This window comes from Patiria miniata, unplaced genomic scaffold (genome assembly GCF_015706575.1).
Source record: "Patiria miniata isolate m_02_andy unplaced genomic scaffold, ASM1570657v1 HiC_scaffold_29, whole genome shotgun sequence".
Classification (NCBI taxonomy): Eukaryota; Metazoa; Echinodermata; class Asteroidea; order Valvatida; family Asterinidae; genus Patiria; species Patiria miniata.
The window spans coordinates 21,286,461-21,307,741 of NW_024037068.1; the positions used below are offsets into that span (position 1 = coordinate 21,286,461).

The 21,281-nt window shown below is 41.7% G+C and overlaps 1 protein-coding gene across 1 annotated transcript; it reads right to left on the minus strand.

Annotated features, from left to right (window-relative positions):
• Positions 1–2,281: 2,281 nt before the first annotated feature.
• LOC119735603 lies at positions 2,282–13,832 on the minus strand. The gene is made up of 2 exons (XM_038209369.1): positions 13,313–13,832; positions 2,282–8,067 (listed from the first exon to the last, which is right to left on the minus strand). Exons 1-2 carry the CDS (start codon positions 13,431–13,433, stop codon positions 5,930–5,932), a joined length of 2,259 nt encoding a protein of 752 aa, XP_038065297.1. The 5' UTR covers positions 13,434–13,832; the 3' UTR covers positions 2,282–5,929.
• Positions 13,833–21,281: the final 7,449 nt, after the last annotated feature.

The following is a 21,281-nucleotide window of genomic DNA, read 5'->3' on the forward strand; positions in this document are numbered from 1 at the left end:
GTCCGTATTTTTGGCACAGGCGGACATTATTACCCGTTTCATATTTTGAAGTGTCAGAGCGGGGGGGTCGCATTATTTTTTCCATGAAAAAAAAATTGACAGAGCTGGGTTTTTTTTACCCCCCCCCCCCCCCCTGGATCCGCGCCTGGTATTTGAGAGTGTGTTCACTTTACATCATTCTTCCCTTGTCTAATAATCAGTTCGCCGCCTTAACTCTGAAGAAATCCAGTACGAACTGCTAGTACAAAACCTCGCATTTAGCGTGCGTGCGACATCGGTTACCCAAGATGGCAGATGCATGCTTCAATGCATGGGTATTGTCTGCCAGTACAGAGAGTACATAGAGATAGAGGTTGGTGAACAATAGTCCGAAACTTAGCACAGAAAGGTTTCTTCCCAAATAAACCAAATTGTCGACACACATAATATACATTTCATCCCGCTCGCCCCGATGTCGGGCGCTTGGTGTTCTTGTCCAACCCTTCATACAGACCAATCCCACCACGCTGTCACTGCACACCAACGGCATGGCCCCCTTCAATGGCGAAAGCACTGTGACAGAATTGTTCAGATAATCCGCCATGGGGCAGTGGCTGTGCACAATAGCTGGCACAACGATTTTCACATTGTTGGGGGCCTGCGTGAATGTATGATACCGTACTCGCACTGGTCCATAATAGCATAATGTTATATTAAGGGAATAACTTTTGTGTGTTCGGGAGGTATTATAACACTCTGTTTAAGACCGGTGGGAGTCTGGATGGGTGATAATTACCCGAGGCGAAGCCAAGGGTAATTATTACCCATGGGCTGGTGTAGTGTGAATTTCGGACCATTCACGGGTAGTATTGCGCATGCATACGTGAGGAATGTGAACGTTCAACCAATGAAACGTTAAAAGGCACCGGATTTCATGGGAGTCCAAATTTCATGTGACACTGGAAAAGTGTTTAAGACCAGCTAGCCATGTCTTTATCATCCGTTTAAGACCGGCCACGTGACGGGCTCTCGACCAATAGGAATGTGTAAACTGTCTTAGGTATTTATGAATATATTTTAATAAATACCTTGGAGAGTTGATGGTTTCTGATTGGTCGAGACTCGATCACGTGGCCGGGCATTAACGGTGATAATGACCAGCTTCAAAGAACAAGCGAATAAATGGCCCCTGAACCAGCATTGATCCAGCCCCATGGAAGGCAATGATTGGCCAAATTTACAACAGTCATACGGCAGCTTGTAACAATACAGCACTGCACATGCGCTCAACCACCTTCGCGTGAGACTGACGCGCGCGTACGCAACACAGTTGCTATGGGTGCACGCGCGTAAGGAAGTTTTGAAACGACATCGTACAGCAGCAGTGCATTATACTGAGGATGTTACGACGAAAGCGTAGAGTACGATTTATTTTCTGTAAATACTTAGCCTTGGTCAATGCTCTCGTCGTTATTTGTCCCGTACGCGGTCAATCGTCGGCATATATCCTCACGCGCTATGCACATGCATGTAAAAATACAGAGCGAACAGCGGCCTCACGCGGCCACTATTTTTATATGCAAATCAGTTGGGGACGATCGAGAGCCTTGGTTCAATCGTCCATGTGAGGTTTTGGGGTGGTGCTCATTATGTTAATACCCTTAAATGTCCTTAAATGTCGTTTTCTTATTGGTCGATCGTTGCGTGGAAACTTGCATATAAAACGTGGCACCGTACATAATCCATACACGTACACGTTGTGTGTCTCTGCACACGGCACCAATGCACAAAAACTGTGGTTCCTGTCACGTCCGCAAAAGGCGATTAGCTGCAAATAATTTGATGACGTCCGGATTTACCAAGGTGTGATTGGACACTCCATATATTAGCCCCGCCTACACTTATCTGTATTCGCATGTTATACGAGGTCGTGCGCTAGAAATCTAGCGCAAAATAAAGAAAAACATAAGCTTTTGCCGACGATTGAACCAAGGCTCGAGATCGTCCCCAACTGATTTGCATAAAAAAATAGTGGCCGCATGAGGTCGCTGTTCGCGCTGTATTTTTACATGCATACATGTATGTGCATAGCGCGTGAGGATATACATGTATGCCGACGATTGACCGCGTACGGGACGAATAACGACGAGAGCATTGACCAAGGCTAGTAAATACTTCGCCCATCGACATATTTACTTTCCTAAACCAAGCATCTTTGTAATTCTGGACACAAGGAATGTGTAAACGAAATTTTTGCTTCCTCCATAAGGTAAAAAGATGAAAACGTTGTAATTTGTTGAACTTTGGATTTCCAAAAAAAAAAGTTTAATTAGCGCCGTGTTAATTTCAGTTGCAATTGTCGTTCATTAAACCTTTGAAAAAGATATATCTCTTTTAAAGGGTTACTTTAATAGTATTTCATAATCTTTACAAGATATAAAAAAACGTTACTTCCCTCTGCTATAACCTCCAAGCTCCAACTCAATACAGTTAAAACTTGGATCTTCAAAAAAATGCTTACAATTAACGTCCTGGTAATTTCAATTATAATTATTGTTCATCAAACATTTCATAAAACGATACAACTACATCATAGGATACTAAACATGTTTCATAATTCAAAAGACTTTAAAAAGTTACTTCTTCCCGAGTCCCTGCAATAAACACTACTTCAATGAAGTTAAAACTTTGGATCTTCAAAAGAAGATTCCACGGCATCGTAATAAAAACAAACTGGAAATAAGGTAACATTTTTTTTTTTTAAAGGCACCTGGATTGTTACCAAAAGCTCTGAGGCAAAGTAAAAAAAAAACAGGTTTAGCGTCCGGGTTTTTGAAAAAAAAAGGAGGCGTTTTATTTCTTCTTTTTTTCAAGATAGCCGACAACCGTTGTTTTTTTCACACTGTTCAAAGATAAAAAAAAAAAAAAAATTAAACAGACATGTTATTGCTGGACAAGAGAATTAAACATATTTACATTGTTTTTAGTAGTTTTTCAGCATGGTTTTGCAAGAATTAAAAACACTGCCGCGCAGGCATTCTTGTCCACGTCGAGGCTGGTTTGGAGATCGCCGGGGTTGACTGAATGCTCGATGTGGGAAGTGACCAATACAGTCTAGAATTAGAAGTTCCGACTTGCAAGTATTTGATTTAACGATGGATCGGTCAACATTTTTGCTTTTTTTTTTCAAAAAAAAAGAAAAAAAGAGGCGGCCCTCAAAAAGGAAGTGGGCGGGGATGCTAAACATGTTTTTATTTTTATTTGGCCTGATAGAACTTTTCCGTAAGCGCACGTGAAAAAGAATCAACTAAGAAATATAAAAATCATTATAGTTTTTCAAACTTTCAACAACAACTACAACTGCAGTCGAACACCTTTATAACAAGGTCCTTGGGACTTTACAAATTACCTTGTTAATAAAAGGAACCAGTAATTGCAAAACAAAGGAAACACAAAGAAAAACGAAGACTTGGGACCTACAAGTTTGATTGTTATATAATGCAATCATGACGTTGTACAGTGCTCTTATTATCAGGGATCGACTGTATTTTGCATTCACAGGATAGTAAACATGTTTCTTAATGTTTAAAAGGAGAGAAAAAAGCAATTTTCTACTCCCTGCAATATGACCTGCTCCAACGAAGTTAAAACTTTGGATGATGCAAGCGGATGCTCAATATGTCCTTTTAATTTAATTATCGTACATCAAACGTTTTAATTCGAGTTCTAGTATTTTTACTTCACGTGTAATGCTTTATACATTAGTATAATAATGACGGCATGGTGGCATGATGACCAAAATTTAAAAATTGCCCAGCCGTGGAAATCCGAAGGGGTGGGGGACTGGAGGCCACAAGGGGGCGCTGTTCATGATACAGATGTACATATTTACTTACATCAAAACTACATTAAATTAAGGATGTCCAATTCCTTTTCTCAGAGCATATACACCAAGTGTTAAAATGCAGTGGAATGCGCCGTTTTGCAATGCGCGTGAACCAGTGTCCAAGAAGCAGATTGACCGTTTTAGCCAATTTTCGGCTAACTTTGACAGAATTTTTGTAAAAAAAAACGAGTTTGACAGAAAATTTGACAGAATGTATTTTTTTGGGCAGATTTCTGGCAGAATTTGGCAGATTTTTTATAAATCTGACAGATTTTTGATGTGCATTTAGCAGAATTTGGCTCGGACCTTACGGTCACCCTGCCAAGAAGGGAGCCTGACCAAGGGAAGGGTAATATCATACTTTGGCAGTGCGTCAGGATTTACCCTTTACATGTAAAAGTTCACTCACTGTAATGTATTACGAACTTGCTGTGGAACTTTACTTGAGATTCTATACATTGATAATCTCTTTGCCTAATCAGCTCATATGGCTATTACTTTCCCATTGTCTATCTCTTGCATTTCAATAACTGCATGTCTTCTCAAGTAAATCTCCAATTTACATTAAATGTACTCCCCACATTTTCAACCCAATACAAATACACCCTAACCAATCTTTTTTCGGGAAAATGAACTTGCATACAATAAAAATCAACACACTCCTTGGGGCCGGCAAGATTACCATATGCGAAGTTCACTAATTTTCCTCTGTATTGACTAACAAGCCCCCAGATAGCAATTTCATGTCATCAAAGTCAATTTGAGCAGTGAGAAAATACCAACATTTTCTTAGAAAACACTTAGAATTTTTCAGTCCACTCTCATAGGGTTTGTACACAGAGTTTTGAGTGAACTTCGTATATGGAAATCTTTCCTTTGGGCCTTCTAGATATAGATCTGATAAGATAATTTAGATATGGCTATGACTATAATAACAGCACGTTCAAACGTAAAACTAACACAAAACTGTCCAAATTGATCATTTTAATAATTTGCACTTTTGAAAGTTTGAGGGAACGGAGCCCTGACGTTGCGGGTCGTTTCTACACAGTCTAAATCGCCTTGCTGATCACAGGGTCCCCAGTTACACAAAGGCACAGCCTGGTTCAAGGGTTTCCTAATGATTACGACAAGAAACACAATAAATGGGGCCACTTATCTACAGTTTTTCCAATGGTTGTGATTTTTTTGTTAAACATGTGAAACCACCAAAGAAGAATTTCAACACATGAATGGACATGCAGCCTTTCGCTGAAGACGATTTGAGTTGATTATTTATATTGCTTTTTGACATCCTCCTCAAATTTCCATCAAAAAGTGGAGGGAAAACTTATATAACTTTTTCCGTCCATATTTGATGGAAATTTGAGGGTGATTTGAAAAATTAAAAAAGAAAGAAAGAAATGATTCAACACATATTACATGTCCAGTCACATTTCAAAAACTTTTTGGGTGGTTTCAGCCTAATTACAACCATTGGAAAAACCGCTAACGTGACGGATGGAAAGTGGCCCCCTTTATTGTGTTATGCTATTATTAAAACCCTCATTCCAGCTGTGTAGCACGACAATACACGAGCTTGTCACCAGGCTTCACTATTCTCTCGGCCTTCAAGCCTTTTTTGCAAGGCAGCTTTAGCTATACAGACGAAACCCAGCTGTAACAAAACTATTTAATCCGAAGATTAAATGTACATGTACATAGATGATTCAGTCACAATGAACATTATATACATGTAGTCACAATGAGTAATTAGATTTCAAACATATACATTCGCAAGGGAAATTTGTAGTGGTCGTACGGAAAGATCGTGGTTGAATTTGGCACATCATCTAGTTAAAATCACATTTCCCTAGAATTCAACTGTCCCATTTGTAATGCAAAGTCGCACTCTAGCTCTATGGTATATGCGCCGAAATACCATGCAGGGGGATGGTGCCTTAGTGTTGGTGGTTCTCGTCTTCCCCAAGTCCGTTAGCACCGCTGGTACGTACCGAATCGCCGATGTGAGGCTGAAGACAAGAAGCTTTCGACATACCGTGAGCTTTGCATAGCACTTTGAGTTTAGGTGAACATATGGAACCAAAACCTCTCTAAATAATGTGCTTCTTCCTGGTTGGAGTATGTGCTAACGTAACCTAGTGCCTTCTGATAAAACTCCAAAGGATGTTTATGGATCATGGCCTTGGTTGCTCCTAAACATGCGTTCCAACAGTACCTTATCCCTGGCTTAGGCGGAGGAGACCCCCACAGGTCCTGGTACACCTCGCCAAGGGTCCGGTTCGCCTTCAGCATGGGAATATTTTTCTTCTTGAAATCGTCGAGGTAATACTTGGGAAATTTGATATTACCCCAGGCGGTGTACCAATTTCCGAGCTTTCGACAGGGCACACCCTTCTTGGCATTCGCCAGGATTTCTGGCACACTTTTGAAGCATCGTCCCCTGAATTTGTCCCCCTGAAGAAAGACGGTCACATTGGCTAGCCGATCGTAGTAAGTGGTGATGTGAGTAAGATACACATGCGCCTCTCGGCCGACATTTTTAAGCCGTTCCCAAGAATAGAACTGGAATGGCGGACCCAGGTCGTTCCCATGAGAGTAGACGAGCGTGCGGTTGGCATAAGGCTTCAGCCAATCAAGATTCTCGTTATAATGAGCGATGACGATTTCATAATCCAAGGGGATGGTGCGATCCGTGTTTTTCTTGGAGTTGGCAAGATTCGGATCAGGGTAAGTCAACTCCGGAACGTCGCTTAGGATATTGTCCACGGCCTCGACCCCTTGCATGAAGGAATGATCTTGATTTGCAACCTCGTATCTCCAACCTCCAAACCGTCCACGGGAGTAGATGTCTTTGGTTTTCAGCCAAGGTTGTATCGTGTCAAGGAGTATATCTCTTTTAAGTGAAGGGACGGGGTATCCGTGGTCCAAGCGACGGTAGTGCTTGGAGACTACCATATCAGCAGTGATGAACCCGTACAAGACTAAGGCTTGAATGGATTCTTTTATCAAGTTTTCTCTACTCCAATACGATGGATTAGAACTTTTCTGTGGTTCGGCTATTTCGCACATAAGCGACCAAAAAGCTCCTCCTTTAGGTACATGGTCGTCTGAATAATTGGAGAACATTGTTACACGGTAAAACGGGGAATCTGAATCAGGGAAATACACCCAAGACTTATCAGCGAGGCTCTTGGGTAGGTGACCGGTGAGGCCGACGCCTACGATGTGAGTGTGCGTGTACACCAGTTGGGATGCGAGCTGCCGCATCTGCTCCAAAGATGTATCTTTGCTCTGCAAGAAGGATGTAAAGACGTCTAAGGGGACCGTCGAGAAAAGAATATCGTATTCTAAGGTGTAGTGTGTCTTACTAACCGTTCCAGCCTCAACAGTGATAATTTTTTGGTCAATATCTATTCCAGTTACCTTTTCGTGAAATTTGAACCAGTGGCTTGGAAGCATTCTTGCAACTGACTGCCAAATGCCACCAGTTCCATTATATTTGGGGAAACGGAAGAAACGGTTCGGTCCCCACTCGGAATCCTTGGCCTCTATCCCGTTATCCACCTCTTTAATCTTGGTCTTGATTTCTTCAATGTCTGGTACGGCAACTCTCTCGCCAACCCAGGCCGAGTTCATTTCCGTGGTGTTAACCGTCCATATTTTCTGGTTGTATTTCCTCATAAAGACGTCTGCCAGACCCACTCCGAATTTCTGCAGCAGCCACTCGTCAAAATTTGTGGGTTTACGGGTGATGGGATTTTTGGTAATCTCCTCTAAGCCTTTCAGGCTTTTCTGCTGATCAATTTTATCCATGACGTGGATATTGTTCTGAACTGGATAAGGAATAAATCTCCTCTTGTCATCTGATCCTTTCATGAAGGCAAATGACGCCCTGCGCCGGTAGTTCCACTCGGGTACTGCCATGTTCAGGACTCGATCAAAGTAGGTGTAATGCGAGAAGACGACGTGAACTCCGACGTCCCAGAGAAAACCTTTATCATCCCTGGTAGAAGAAGCAAGGCCTCCTGGTCTACCTAGCTCTTCCAGGATAGTGATTTCACTGTTGTCTTTCCCATGCCCGAGATCGTAGAATCTTTTAGCAGCACCCAGAGCGGTAGGTCCGGAGCCTATGATGACAATATTGGACTTCTTGGTGATTCCCTTTTGACGGGGACTACGAAATTTCCCGTTCACCATCCCTGGTTTCCAATATGAAAGACAAACAAGAAAGAAAACATTACAGTTGGCCCTTCTTGGTTACAGATTAAAGAATTTGGCCAGCACATTCAATTGACTCCCTGTTGCAACTGGGACGGCATGTAGGGATGTACTAAGGCCCCCAAAAAAAAGTCTCCGGTTTCTGGTATGGAGCTTGCCCAAAAAGTGGTGCGGCGACGCGGCTTTTTTTTTTTTTTTTACCTGTTTTTTTGGCTTCAAATGTCGGCTGATGAATGCAAATGGTGCCCGACTAAACTTAGTGCAAATATATGGGAGTCCAGAGAGGCCACGTAAAGCTTGTTCTCGATCATAACCCCATCTAAAAACACGTTAAAATTGTGCAGCAGCAGGATTCCAGTCAAACCAGTGAGTTTGGTGGTTTTGAGACATCATCTTTTATTGAAAAAAAAAACTTTTTCCTTTTGCCGACGCGCATGGCTAGGGCGACACGCGCGCATACCAGAAACCGGAGACTTTTTTTTTTGGCCTAACGAGAGTCAAGCATAGACATCTTAATAAACCTATAGACCTGACTCGCCTATGATTTAAGCTGCGTTTTGGCCCCCAAACGCCACATCCTATTGCTGCTGTGCTATGGAAACACATCATGGAAACGACAACCTTTCTTGTGCGTTGGAGGATGCATCCCCAATTATAGATCTCTCTCATGGGACACCCTCTTCATAGGAATGTACAAGTTACAAGTTTTATGCCATCAAGTGCGTGTGCGCGCACTGTGCAAAACATTCTAAACACGCGCGTGTTTTGCTTAACATGTCTTTGAAATACGGCGCAGCAGATGCGTCACAAAAATTTGATGCCCAAAATGCTGATGCACGTGGCAATCTGTCGGAAGCGACATCATTTGAGAGAGACCTATGTATTCTGTGTGCATTAAAATTTGGGGCCAGACAATTCAGCCCACCTAATGTCATCTAGCTTTATTAACACGTCTATGGAGCATCAGCCAAGGGTCGATACACTAAAAAAATACTGTAAAACCAGAGGTTCGCGTTTGTTGTTACAAACGCAGAGTGGTCGGGTAGACAACTATTTCATTTGACATTGTCCAGTTAAGTTATGAATATATGTCAGAAAAAAAAAGGACCAAGAACTTCAACATTTGCAGTATAGTACTAATTATTTTGTACGAAAAGAATGCATCTTTTTAGGGCATGATAAATATCAGTAAACATTTAGGTACACGTACAAGTAATTTCCGGTTTGATGACATCATCAGTCTAAAGTAAAAGGGAAAGGAGGACATTTGTTTATCATTAAGTAAAAAAAACCCATGTAAATATGGAAATGAAGTGTATGCAATAATAACACCCAAGCAAAAAGGTCAATATTAGGCCCCCAAAAAAAGTCTCCGGTTTCTGGTATGGAGCTTCCCCAAAAAGTGGTGCGGCGACGCGGCTTTTTTTTTTTTTACCTGTCTTTTTTGCTTCAAATGTCGGCTGATGACTGCAAATGGTGTCCGACTAAACTTAGTGCAAATATATGGGAGTGCGGAGAGGCCACATAAAGCTTATTCTCGATCATAACCCCATCTAAAAACACGTTAAAATTGTGCAGCAGCAGGATTCCAGTCAAACCAGTGAGTTTGGCGGTTTTGAGACATCATCTTTTATTGAAAAAAAAAACTTTTTCATTTTGCCGATGCGCATGGCTACGGCGACGTGCGCGCATACCGGAAACCGGAGACTTTTTTTTTTGGCCTTAAGTGTAACAGATGTCATTTTTTGGGCAAAAAACAAAGTCATGAGACAGGGATCATATGACGGATTTAAATTAAAAATAAAATTGGGGGGGGGGGGGGTAAGCGCTGGAAAAAAAGGGCATCTGCATTTGAATGTTCGAAGTGTCTCATTATCCCTGACTCCGTAGCATGATTTACTAGAAACGATACCCATCCTGGCAAATTCCAACACCATATCGGAAACTGCACACATACATTTCTGACTTTGATTCTGGTGTGCCAACCCAATGTGAAAGACTGTCAGTTTAGGGGTACTGTCCCCATCCAGACAGATTCCAACAAAACATGCAGTTGGGGTTTGATGGGTTGAGTAACTTGAGTTAGGTGTTAGGGTTAATTAAATCAGGTTAAATCAGGTTAACCCAAACCCCTTGGGCTCTTTTACTAGAAAGTATCCTGAATCTGCCAAAATCCATCAATTTTGCCATGCAAAAAAATGTTGGTGGCCAGTGAGTCCATCAGAATCCACCAGTTAGGCGGGAGTAAATCTGTTGAGATCCTGAAACCGCCAAAGTCCCCCAACAGCTCAATATAGAGGTATCCTGAATCCATCAAAATACCCCAGTTTGTGCAATATGGAGGTATCCTGAATCTGCCGAAATCCCCCGAAACAGGGGTGTGGATTTTGACGGATTCAGGTACGTTCAGGTTTCTTTCTTAAGTATTTGTGTGATTTTCGATTTGGTCCATCGACATTACCATAATAATACATAATGTATGTACCGATATATATATATGCAGGCTTCCGTTATATAAGGCCAAATAAATTAAAAAAACAAGTTTAGCATCCCCGCCTTTTCAAATGAAATATAAGTTGAACAAGAGAACTGAACATGTATTTGCAGTGTCATTTAGACTTGTATTGGTCTACAATTTATTTTCCGATGAATTTGTGGACTTTTTCGGTGTTTTTTTACTGCATTTTTCAAAAATAAAAAATTATAAAAAAATCCAGGCGGCCTCCAAAAAGGAAGCGGGCGTGGACGAAAAGCAGATGTGCAGTATTGATTTGAATTATGAGCGACTTCTCTCTTAACACCAACCTATCACGATCGATGGTAACTTAAGAAAAACGATATTCGTGGCAGTTTGGCACCGCTGCAACAACAAAGCACGCCAATGAATAATGAAGGTATCGGTACAAGTAACTGAAGGCACTGACACCATTTTGTTCTTTAAATGGCCCCATATATTGACTTTTACACTAAGGCCAAAAAAAAAAGTCTCCGGTTTCTGGTATGCGCGCGTGTCGCCGTAGCCATGCGCGTCGGCACAATGAAAAAAACATATTTTCAATGGAAGATGATGTCTCAAAACCGCCAAACTCACTGGTTTGACTGGAATCCTGGTGCTGCACAATTTTAACGTGTTTTTAGATTGGGTTATGGTCGAGAATTAGCTTTATGTGGCCTCTCTGGACTCCCATATATTTGCACTAAGTTTAGTCGGGCACCATTTGCAGTCATCAGCCGACATTTGAAGCAAAAAAATCATTAAAAAAAAAAAAAAAAAAAGCCGCGTCGCCGCACCACTTTTTGGGCAAGCTCCATACCAGAAACCGGAGACTTTTTTGGGGGGCCTAAAGAGCTTTTTCCCCCCAAGATATCGGTGTCTTTTTTTTGGGGGGGGGGGATTGGGACGTGTAAACTTCAGAGGGTGCCTTTGTTTGACACTAAATTCCTTGCCTATTCATTTGCCATGATGATTAGAAGTCATTACAGTCTAGGGTGGTTTTCTAGGGTGGTTTTTGCACTGTCCAGGCGTGCACCGAGCAAATAACGCGATGAGACCAGACAATGCCAGATGGCACGCCATGAGGCACGGGCAAAGTATGGTTCCGATCTAGTCCAAAAATTTGGGACTCTCAATACTGTGTATGAGAGTCCCAAAACTTAAGGTATTGAAAACATGCAAAACAAGAAAATAGACTGGCAACAGAAACAACCAGTCCAACACAGCTTCAGTACTGCATCAATCAACCATGCAAAAAGAATTTAAGAAACATGTGGCATGAACTGGGAACTAGGCCCCCTTAGTCTCAATTTACTACACATTTCTCCATAGTCAAGCCACCAGACTATTGACACTGAATGAAGAGGTCAGTCTTTTCAAATGGTTGGACCATGGTTGGACATGTACCAGTCTAGCCCCATAAATGTGGCCTATTTACTGGACTGCCTCCGTAAACATAGGCCACACATCCACATGTACAAAAAACGTGTCGACTTTGCCAAATTTTGATTTTCACATTTAGGCTTACTTTTTACGTTTTTTTTGCTTTAGAAGCATTCTCACCCTCTATATAGGCTAATCAGAAAGTGCTGCCTTTTTTTCAGATGTCCATTTTTCGTGAAATTTCCAGATACATTTGCACATGTTTCCGTATCAAAATTTCAACATGAAATTTCACAAAAATTAAACATCTGAAAAAGGCAGCACTTTCTGATTAGCCTATATAGAGGGTGAGAATGCTTCTAAAGCAAAAAAAATCTACAAAGTAAGCCTAAATGTGAAAATCAAAATTTGGCAAAGTCGACACGTTTTTTGTACATGTGGATGTGTGGCCTATGTTTACGGAGGCAGTCCAGTAAATAGGCCACATTTATGGGGCTAGTACCAGTCTAGTCTTTAGCCCCATTTTGAATTCATTTGACTTTCCTCTCATGTGCAAAATATTGAAGAAAAGTCTCCTTTAAAACTTAAATTGAGTCCGTAAACTTGGTTGATGAAATACTGAGGACCTTTTCTTTTGCCCAGTGGAATTTTTGGAAAAATTTGCTGGCCAAACTGTGAGTAAACTGGGCCTGATTTAGTTTTGCACGTTTCAGAGCACTCCAGAGCCCTGTCTGGTTCCGATCCCGCTCAATTTTGTCATGGTATGAATATTCCCCGAAAAATACTTGTCTCAACGGGCGACTTTTCTTTCCATTTATGATTTAACGCACATACGGTTGAGTTGTCCCAACGGTCAAGTACTCCTAGAACTATCTATGAGGCTAGGAGTAACGGTCGAGTTGTCTCAATGGTCGAGCTGTCCCGAGTCGAGTTATCTAAACGGTCGAGTTGTCTGACCCCCCACTAGCAGACTAGTCCGAGTAACTTGGACCCAACTTATCGCCTTTTTTAACATTTGGACATGGTCTGGCGCTATCGCCAGACCATGTCCAAATATTAAAAAAGGCGATAAGTTGGGTCCAAGTTACTCGGACTACTAGCAGACTAGGCATTGCTACAATTAATGACATGAATAACAACTGTCAACAGCTCAAACATTAGGCTGTTAGGCCTAAATAAACATCGCCAGAAATGGATCAACCATGTCGACACCTATCCCTAGAACTATGGGTATTAGGCCCTACAAGTAATACCCGCCATAGGCTAGTAAGTTGTCGACACCACCAACCACCCCTCACAAAACAGCAAGCATGGCAAGATATATTGCATTGTTGAAGACCGTAGCCTACCTGCATTATTTGAGGAAACGCTTCCAGTTCCACCCGTGCTCCAAAATCCAAGCTCTACGAACAGGAAAAATCCAACGCACACAAAAGCAATTATAAGACTTTTTTTCCTGCTGGCCGCCATCTTGTGTTTTAGCACTGGCTGCGCTGTGATCGTTAGTTAACTTGGCCTCTGTTAATTTGTACACGTGGATGTATACACGCAGATGTCATGGATGTGAATAACCTGAATAATGAACTTGACACACTTCCTGCGCGGCCGGCCGGCCGCGGATGAGCACAACGGTAACCAGCACAACACACAATCAATGGTTTCATTCAACAGTGAACACCGTTTTGTAAATCGTTGCACGGCTAAGATACGGCTAACACAAAAGCCCTTCACTGCTTCAGACCTTCGGCAATCTCTCTGCGAATTAACTGTGACTAGCGAGCCCGTGTGTTCTTATTTCTCCATGGTTTTAGCATATAAAATAAACGGTTCCATTTCTGCGTGACTAAATTACGTGTGATGTGATGTGACGGCGTGCGTGCTTAATGTACATATATGCATATATAGCGCATAAATGCGGCGTATAATAATGTACGTCCGGCCGTACGTCCGGCCGGTGTCATATGAAAATCAGACTCGTATGAAAATCGGACTCTTTTTCCATTTTATTGGTTAAACCCTCTCACGTGACCGGTCCCTCTCCTAATTATCTATGCATAAGCATGCGCAATACCACCAATGAGTCCGTACTTCATAAAACCTAAATTCATGCTACACCTGTCGAGATCAATGGGTACCAACCTCGTACCCAGGGTGTCGAGCAGTACGCGCCCATCACTACCTGCTCTCTATTGGAAACCGTGTTGGAAATAAAGTAAGCACTGGGGACGAGGCTGAATGGGTACGGGTGTGACCTCATCGATCGAATAAGCCATTTGCGTGTTAAATTTGAATAAAATCTGGAACGCTGACTTAATACAATGCTTTGCACGTTTTAACCTAGCATTCTCCCGACCAAAGAGACTGTTACTATATCACGTGATTCGGGGCAAGCCTTATGCTAGCAACCCCCAGCTCCGGCATGGTCTGGTGTCTTTGTGCCATTCTCACCCATTGTGAACGATGTATTGATGCTGAGCGTCTCTTACGTAACTATGCAAGAGCTTGCCCCGAATCATGTGATTAGCAACAGCGTCTTTGGTCTGGAGAATTCACAGTTAAAATGTGCCAAGCATTCTGAGCAAGTCATTGTACCAGACGTTTTTCAAATGTAAATCCCAAAGGGTATAGGTTACACGCAAATGGCTTATTGGGCTATACAGGGGCGGGGCCGCCGGCCCGTGTCTCGATCGTCGCAGTTCTTTGTCCCGCGTCGCTTTTTAATTTTAGTAAAAGTATGACAGACCAATAATGGTGCAACTTATCCTAGCAGGCTACGGTCTGATGTGAACTGTCCCAATTTTGTCTCTCCCGGCGCCGCCTCGATCAGTTCTGGCAAGTCTATTCCTTCGTCAATAATTCTATACAAATAAAATCACTTTGGTGCCGATCGGTGGGGTCTGTCGGATCGGTCCCGGACTCCCGGTCCCCCCCCCCCCCAAAAAAAATATATATATGTATATTCCTTCTTCTTTTCCTTGCTTTCCCCTTTGGCTTTTTTTCTACCTATCATACACCCCGTCCCCTCTCCTTTTTTTTAAAGAAAAAAGAAAAAAATAGGATCTGGTTTTCCTGTGGTAGGATGGCTGGTGATAGTCACCTGTTCCATCTTGCAACTCACTGGCTTAATCCGTATTCAGGCACAAACTCTTTTTTTTTTACAATTTATTGAAATTGTACAATTTATTGAAATTGTAAATTCTAGACTTTTGATGTGTGATTCTGTAAATCTTGTAATATTTTTTATATCAGCCAGTGGAGAAGTGTAATAAAATAAAATAAAATAATACAAATAAAACAAAACCCAACTCACCCATAATACTGCAAGTACCAAAAGCAAACCAAATACATTAAATAGTTGACAATAATTGTTTGTAACGATTCGTGAAGTTGTTTGTAACAATTTTGTGACATTGTTTATGATTTTTGTCAAATACTAATGTGTGATAATGTAATGGTCACGTGTAAACTTGAGGGCTAGGGGGCTTCTTCGTTGGTTTCCTTACCGACATCGTCAACTCATCGAGGGGGGTTTCTACTAGACAGACCGGACCTTTCTCATATAGAGTCATCACCACAAATAAGGACTGCTTTCATTACTCAATGTACCCAAAGACCATCCTAGAATGGAATCAACTTCATCCTAACATCCGCTCTTCACCTGACATTAAGACTTTCAAACTGGCGCTGGACAACATCAACATTCAAGACCTGGCTTCCAAAACCCAATCAAGAATTTATTTGCTGCACACCTGACCCTGACCAACGTACGTCGACAACCTTCTAGGTGTTTGTGCGTTTATGGCACAGAAACAGAAACAGACCCTCTGGCCTCAGGCCTGTGGCACTTTAATGGGTCCCGTGTATTGTGATGGTTCCCGTGTATGGTGTTCCCTATGTGCCATCGGCGTTTCATTTTTCAGCGTCGCATTTTCCAGCTCTTCCTCTAACCATGGAGTTAGGAACCAATTTAATCGATTTCATGCAAGACTTCTTACAACACGGTCACAGCTTATTGTGCACTCGCACTTGTTTTTGTCGTCGGTTCTGCATGGTTAATTAACCCTAACACTGTATGGGCGTCGCCAGGATTTTTTCTAGAGGGGGGCAAAAAAAATGTTTGCCAAAAAATGCTTGTATTTCTCAACACATTCTCGAATTATCAGTTTTAGAGGGAGGCAGGGACATTTTGCACCCCCCCCCCCCAACTCATTAAATTTACACCACTTTGTCTTCGCGCCTCTTTTTCTTTTCTTTTTTTTTCTTCTTTTTTTTCTTGCTTTTGTTTTGTTTTGTTTTTTTGCTTTTCCAGGGGGGGGGGGGGGCAAGTGCCCCCCCCCCTTGCCCCCCCCCCCCCTCGCGACGCCCATGCCTAACAGCCCTGAATCCTCCAATATTAATACGATTTAGCACACCCCTTAGGGAGTTAGGGATCGGAGAAGAACCGCCTAGTCGTGTGGAGTCATGTAGAATTACCCGGGGAGTGAGCCTAAACTAAAAGGGGCTCGAGGAAAAAATGTTGCAACCCGACACCACTTCGGCGATTGTGTACACAAAGTCTATGGAGAGTCAACTTAAGAAAGTTTTCTATGACGCCACTTTTTTTCTTATATATCATCTCAATGAAGGTCATGCTTTGCAAAAATGATGATAAGATCTGGGACTGAGAAATATTTCCAATTTGGTAAGAAAATCTTGCAGGCTTCAACATTCTTTCCGAAAAGGCAATTATGTTTTTTCCCCTATAACTAACGTGGATATTTACCTGCTAACCTTCCTGCTGTCTGAACATGACCAGTCAAAGACAGCAGATGGAAATCCACTTGACATGGTGGTACAGACGTGTAGTTGACGCTCCATCACACTTTTCCAACACTGTTGGAGCTGCACTCCTCAGATCACAACACAGTCGAGGTTTTTTTCAGGAATTCAGCCCCTCCTAAATTGACAAGCACCCCGTAGACTATGTAACGACAGAGAAAAGCCATCTCTCATGCAACATCTTAAAGATGCGGCATGGAATAAAGCTATCAACACAGACGACCCAGAGCAAGCTAGTTTGACTTTAGAGAACATTCCTACTAGAGCTACAGACATGTCGATGTTCGTGGGCGAATTCTTTGAAAATCAATTTCTCCCATTTGGAAGGCCGTATCTTCATGCGACTTTCATCTTGATAATTATGTTCAGCAAATTTTTTTCAAAGCACTGGTGTTCGAAAGCTTTTCAAGCCTCGCGCAATATACACGTAATAAGGTTCCTTACCATTATGGTGTGCACTACAATGTTGCACTATATCGTCTCCTTCACGTACAAGTTTTTAATTAATAAATATCCTTTTCCCCAGCTTCCAGGAGTCCACTCACAAGACAGACGCCTCATAGATCCGACGCCGCATAGTTCCGACGCCGCATAAGTCCGAAATTTCGGACTTATGAGGCATAACATTTATTTATTCCGCCTCATACGTCCGACGCCGCATAAGTCCGACGCGCATAGCTCCGACGCCTCATGTCCGAAACAGCGTTTTTCCATTGTCGGACTTATGAGGCGTCGGACTCATAAGGCGTATGTCAGACCTATGAGGCGGAATTTATGCCTCATAAGTCCGGACGTCGGACTTAAAATGCAGAGTTGTAACCAAGACATTTTTCCAAAGTCAAGTCCAAAGTCAATTTTTTTTTCCAAGTCAAGTCAAGTCTCAAGTCAATTTTTCTTCCAAGTCAAGTCAAGTCTCGAGTCAACTGTTCACAAGTCAAGTCAAGTCCCAAGACAATTTTTTCAAGTCAAGTCAAGGAGGCGGAATTTATGCCTCATTAGTCCGACGCCTCATAAGTCTGAAATTTCGGACTTATGAGGCGTCGGACTTAGAATGCCATGCCTTTTACACAGGCTGGTCACCAACAGCACAGTCGGATCATAATTCAGGCAAGCACTGTGATCGTGACTAGTCAAATTCAGTCAACCGACATAAGCAGGCAAGTGGAAGGCACAGCTGCCTTTAATACGAGTCAAGCGTAGCTGTATCAAGTTACATTAACAGTCACAGCCAGTCAATCCTGCTTTATGTAAGCCGGGAGCTCTTAATTGTTCCAAACAGTCACATTACTGATTTGACTGAAAGGACAACTTTGCAGAGAGTGCATGTCTGCACAGGAGAGTTAATGTCTAAATAAATTGATGTCTGCACATGTTTCATCTAATCTGTTCAGCGAATAGCTATCGCTGTTATGCCCTGCTCCATCTCTACGATCACCAGTCTAATACTCGCCCTGGATATCTCTACATGTATTTACAAGAGAGATTCCAAAGGTAAAAATACAAACAAACAAAACAATATGATAATACTTCACCGTTACGTTTATACACATGCACTGATATGAGTGTGGACACAACAAAAATGTCATAAATCGGTTTTAAAAAAGGCCAAAGTTCACAAACAAACTAAATCAATCAAGTTTAATATGTAATACGACTACGTCACACAAGGCTTTGTGTTGGCAACCGACACTGGTTGCCAGAAACTAAACAAAAAAGAACTGATAAGGCCTACACGTACACCGAATTTGAAAGATTTTGCCTGAACAAAATTCATAAATTATTTTTTAAATCAACTATTGGGGGAAATACATATTTTTCTATGCAAAGGGTTCATTTTGCTTTTAGAAGTTGAATTGTTCTCGGTATAGCATCTAAGTTGCCGTGACAATTGCCTGGGGTGACGTGGCCCTTTGTGATATCTAAACACCTTGAATATGGTGGCAAAAACAGAACAGTATTACACAAATGTACATGTTCCAAGCTCACGTGATGCAAAGTAGTTCAGCGGTATAACCATTGGCCTTATTCACGAGTTGGCCATTTTTGTCGAGTTCCCTGAATGTATTTCATTAATTGTTAACTGTTGAATGGGATTTTTTTAAAATCTGGCTTTAAACACTAGGGAATGTTTAATTACAAATTTTAACTTATTCATAGAAGCAGACTGAAATTTATTATAAATTAACTTGCTTTCATTTCTCTTCGCCAGTTCAAAAAATTCAGATTTTACCTAAATTTCAATTCAAAATGGCCGACTCATGAATAAGGCACACAGAGCTGTTGTATTAAATTAATTTAATATAGCTCTACGGGTAAAACTTTACAAGGCAATAGATCTCTCTCGCAGGATGCCATCGTTGTAGGAAAATTACAACTGCGTCTTCAACACAACCAGGTGCCAGGGTGACCGTTTTAGCGGATTTTCGGCTAATTTTGACAGAATTTTTGTTAAAAAATGAGTTTGACAGAAAATTTGACAGAATGGATTTTTCGGCAGATTTCTGGCAGAATTCTGCAAAAATGATTATTTAACAGAAAAACTGCAAATTTGAACAAAAAGTGTACATTTGTTTGAAAAAAACTTCAATCCTTTCGAACAAACCCTTGCATAATGGGACAGGTTGGCTGGTCTAGGTGCTGAGGTTCTCTGGGAAACGTACTTCGTAGTGGCCGGATTTGCGCTTTGCCCGAAATTTGTACCAATAATTTCACATCTTAATGTGACTAGATTGTTTATTATGTAATTTGAATCTTAATTAAGGCAGTACTACCAATCTGCATGTGATTTTAAGTGTTTAAGGTGTATTTCGAGTAATTCTGGGAAATGTGGCAGATTTTTGATAAATCTAACAGATTTTTGATGTGCATTTAGCTGAATTTGGCTCTGACCTTACGGTCACCCTGCCACGTGCGTGTGCGCGCAGTAGGCAAAATGTTCTAAACAAGCGCACGTGTTGTTCAAAATTTCTTCAAAATACAGCACATTTGACACCCAAAATGCCGGTGCACGTGGCAATCTGTAGAAAGAGATAAACCACCTCAGTAATAATCACTGGTTGAAAAAAAATAGCATATGGTTGCACCCTTGCACCAACATCTACGCTTAATTAAGTAAACTTGTCCCTTAAAGCCAAGAGCAAGTTCCTTGCTCTATGCTTAAAGATTCCAACAAACAAGAAAATTACTACCAGAAAATATAAACTAAACATTGCAAAAATATAAATGTCCATCTATTTAACCATTTTACACTTGTACATGCCTCTTAACTTTTACATTATAACCTTTCAACCAAGACTTTATCTTTTGCTAAATTCTCCAGATCGAACCAATAAGATTAACTTACGATGTTTAAAATTATATCCAACATAAACATGCACACTGTACAAGTATTTGCATTGTTAACCCCAACCTCCTAGCGTTTTTTACTAGGAACTGGGCCGAATCCATCAATCACTGTGCGTCTAATAATGGAATCCACCACTGACGCACTGGTTGACCTTGGAACTTTACACAATAAACTTAGCCGCTTTTGTGATTCCCGTGTATACACTGTGATTCCCGTGTATCACTTAACCCCGACACTGGAATCACTGATGAACCGGCTAAATGTATTGTGTAAAGTTGCCCGATCGAGGCTCTGCATGCTGACGGCGGAAGCGTGCAAAGAGAGCGAATAGCAGAACAGGAAGCTACTACTAACAAAATCAATCGGATACTATGGTGGCCCTGAAGGGACATCGCATATCGCAAACGTGTGCGCATACGTATGCGATGTCGCGAAATTTATCGCGAATGTGTGCGCACACGTATGCGATGTCGCGAAATTTATCGCGAATATATGCGCACACGTATGCGATGTCGTGAAATTAATCGCGAATATGTGCGCACACGTATGCGATGTCGTGAAACAATTCGCGAATATGTGCGCACACGTATGCGAATTTGTTTGCAATGTCGTGAATTTTATTGCATACCTTGTCGCATACCTTTCAGTAAAATTCCTAATGAACTGGGGAGTTGTAGCAGCTAGTCTGGAATCTAGACGTACTGTTAGATATAAATAGGGTCTGACTAATAATTTCAAAGTTGCGCAAGTAGCAAGTTTGCGCTCGACAGTACTAGTAGTAACGATTGCACGAGGAACAAGCGTGCGCGCGAAGGTTTATTAGTCAGACCCTATTTATATCTAACAGTACGTCTAGATTCCAGACTAGCTGCTACAACTCCCCAGTTCATTAGGAATTTTACTGAAAGGTATGCGACAAGGTATGCAATAAAATTCACGACATTGCAAACAAATTCGCATACGTGTGCGCACATATTCGCGAATTGTTTCACGACATCGCATACGTGTGCGCACATATTCGCGATTAATTTCACGACATCGCATACGTGTGCGCATATATTCGCGATAAATTTCGCGACATCGCATACGTGTGCGCGCATATTCGCGAATTGTTTCACGACATCGCATACGTGTGCGCACACATTCGCGATAAA

What these genes read in the sequence shown, in the direction of transcription:
- LOC119735603 (XM_038209369.1), bottom strand. Translation starts at nt 13,433, where the DNA reads ATGGCGGCCAGCAGGAAAAAAAGTCTTATAATTGCTTTTGTGTGCGTT. An exon ending in CGTTTCCTCAAATAATGCAG is followed by an intron (nt 8,068 to 13,312) that starts GTAGGCTACGGT and finishes ATTGGAAACCAG; the next exon opens with GGATGGTGAACGGGAAATTT.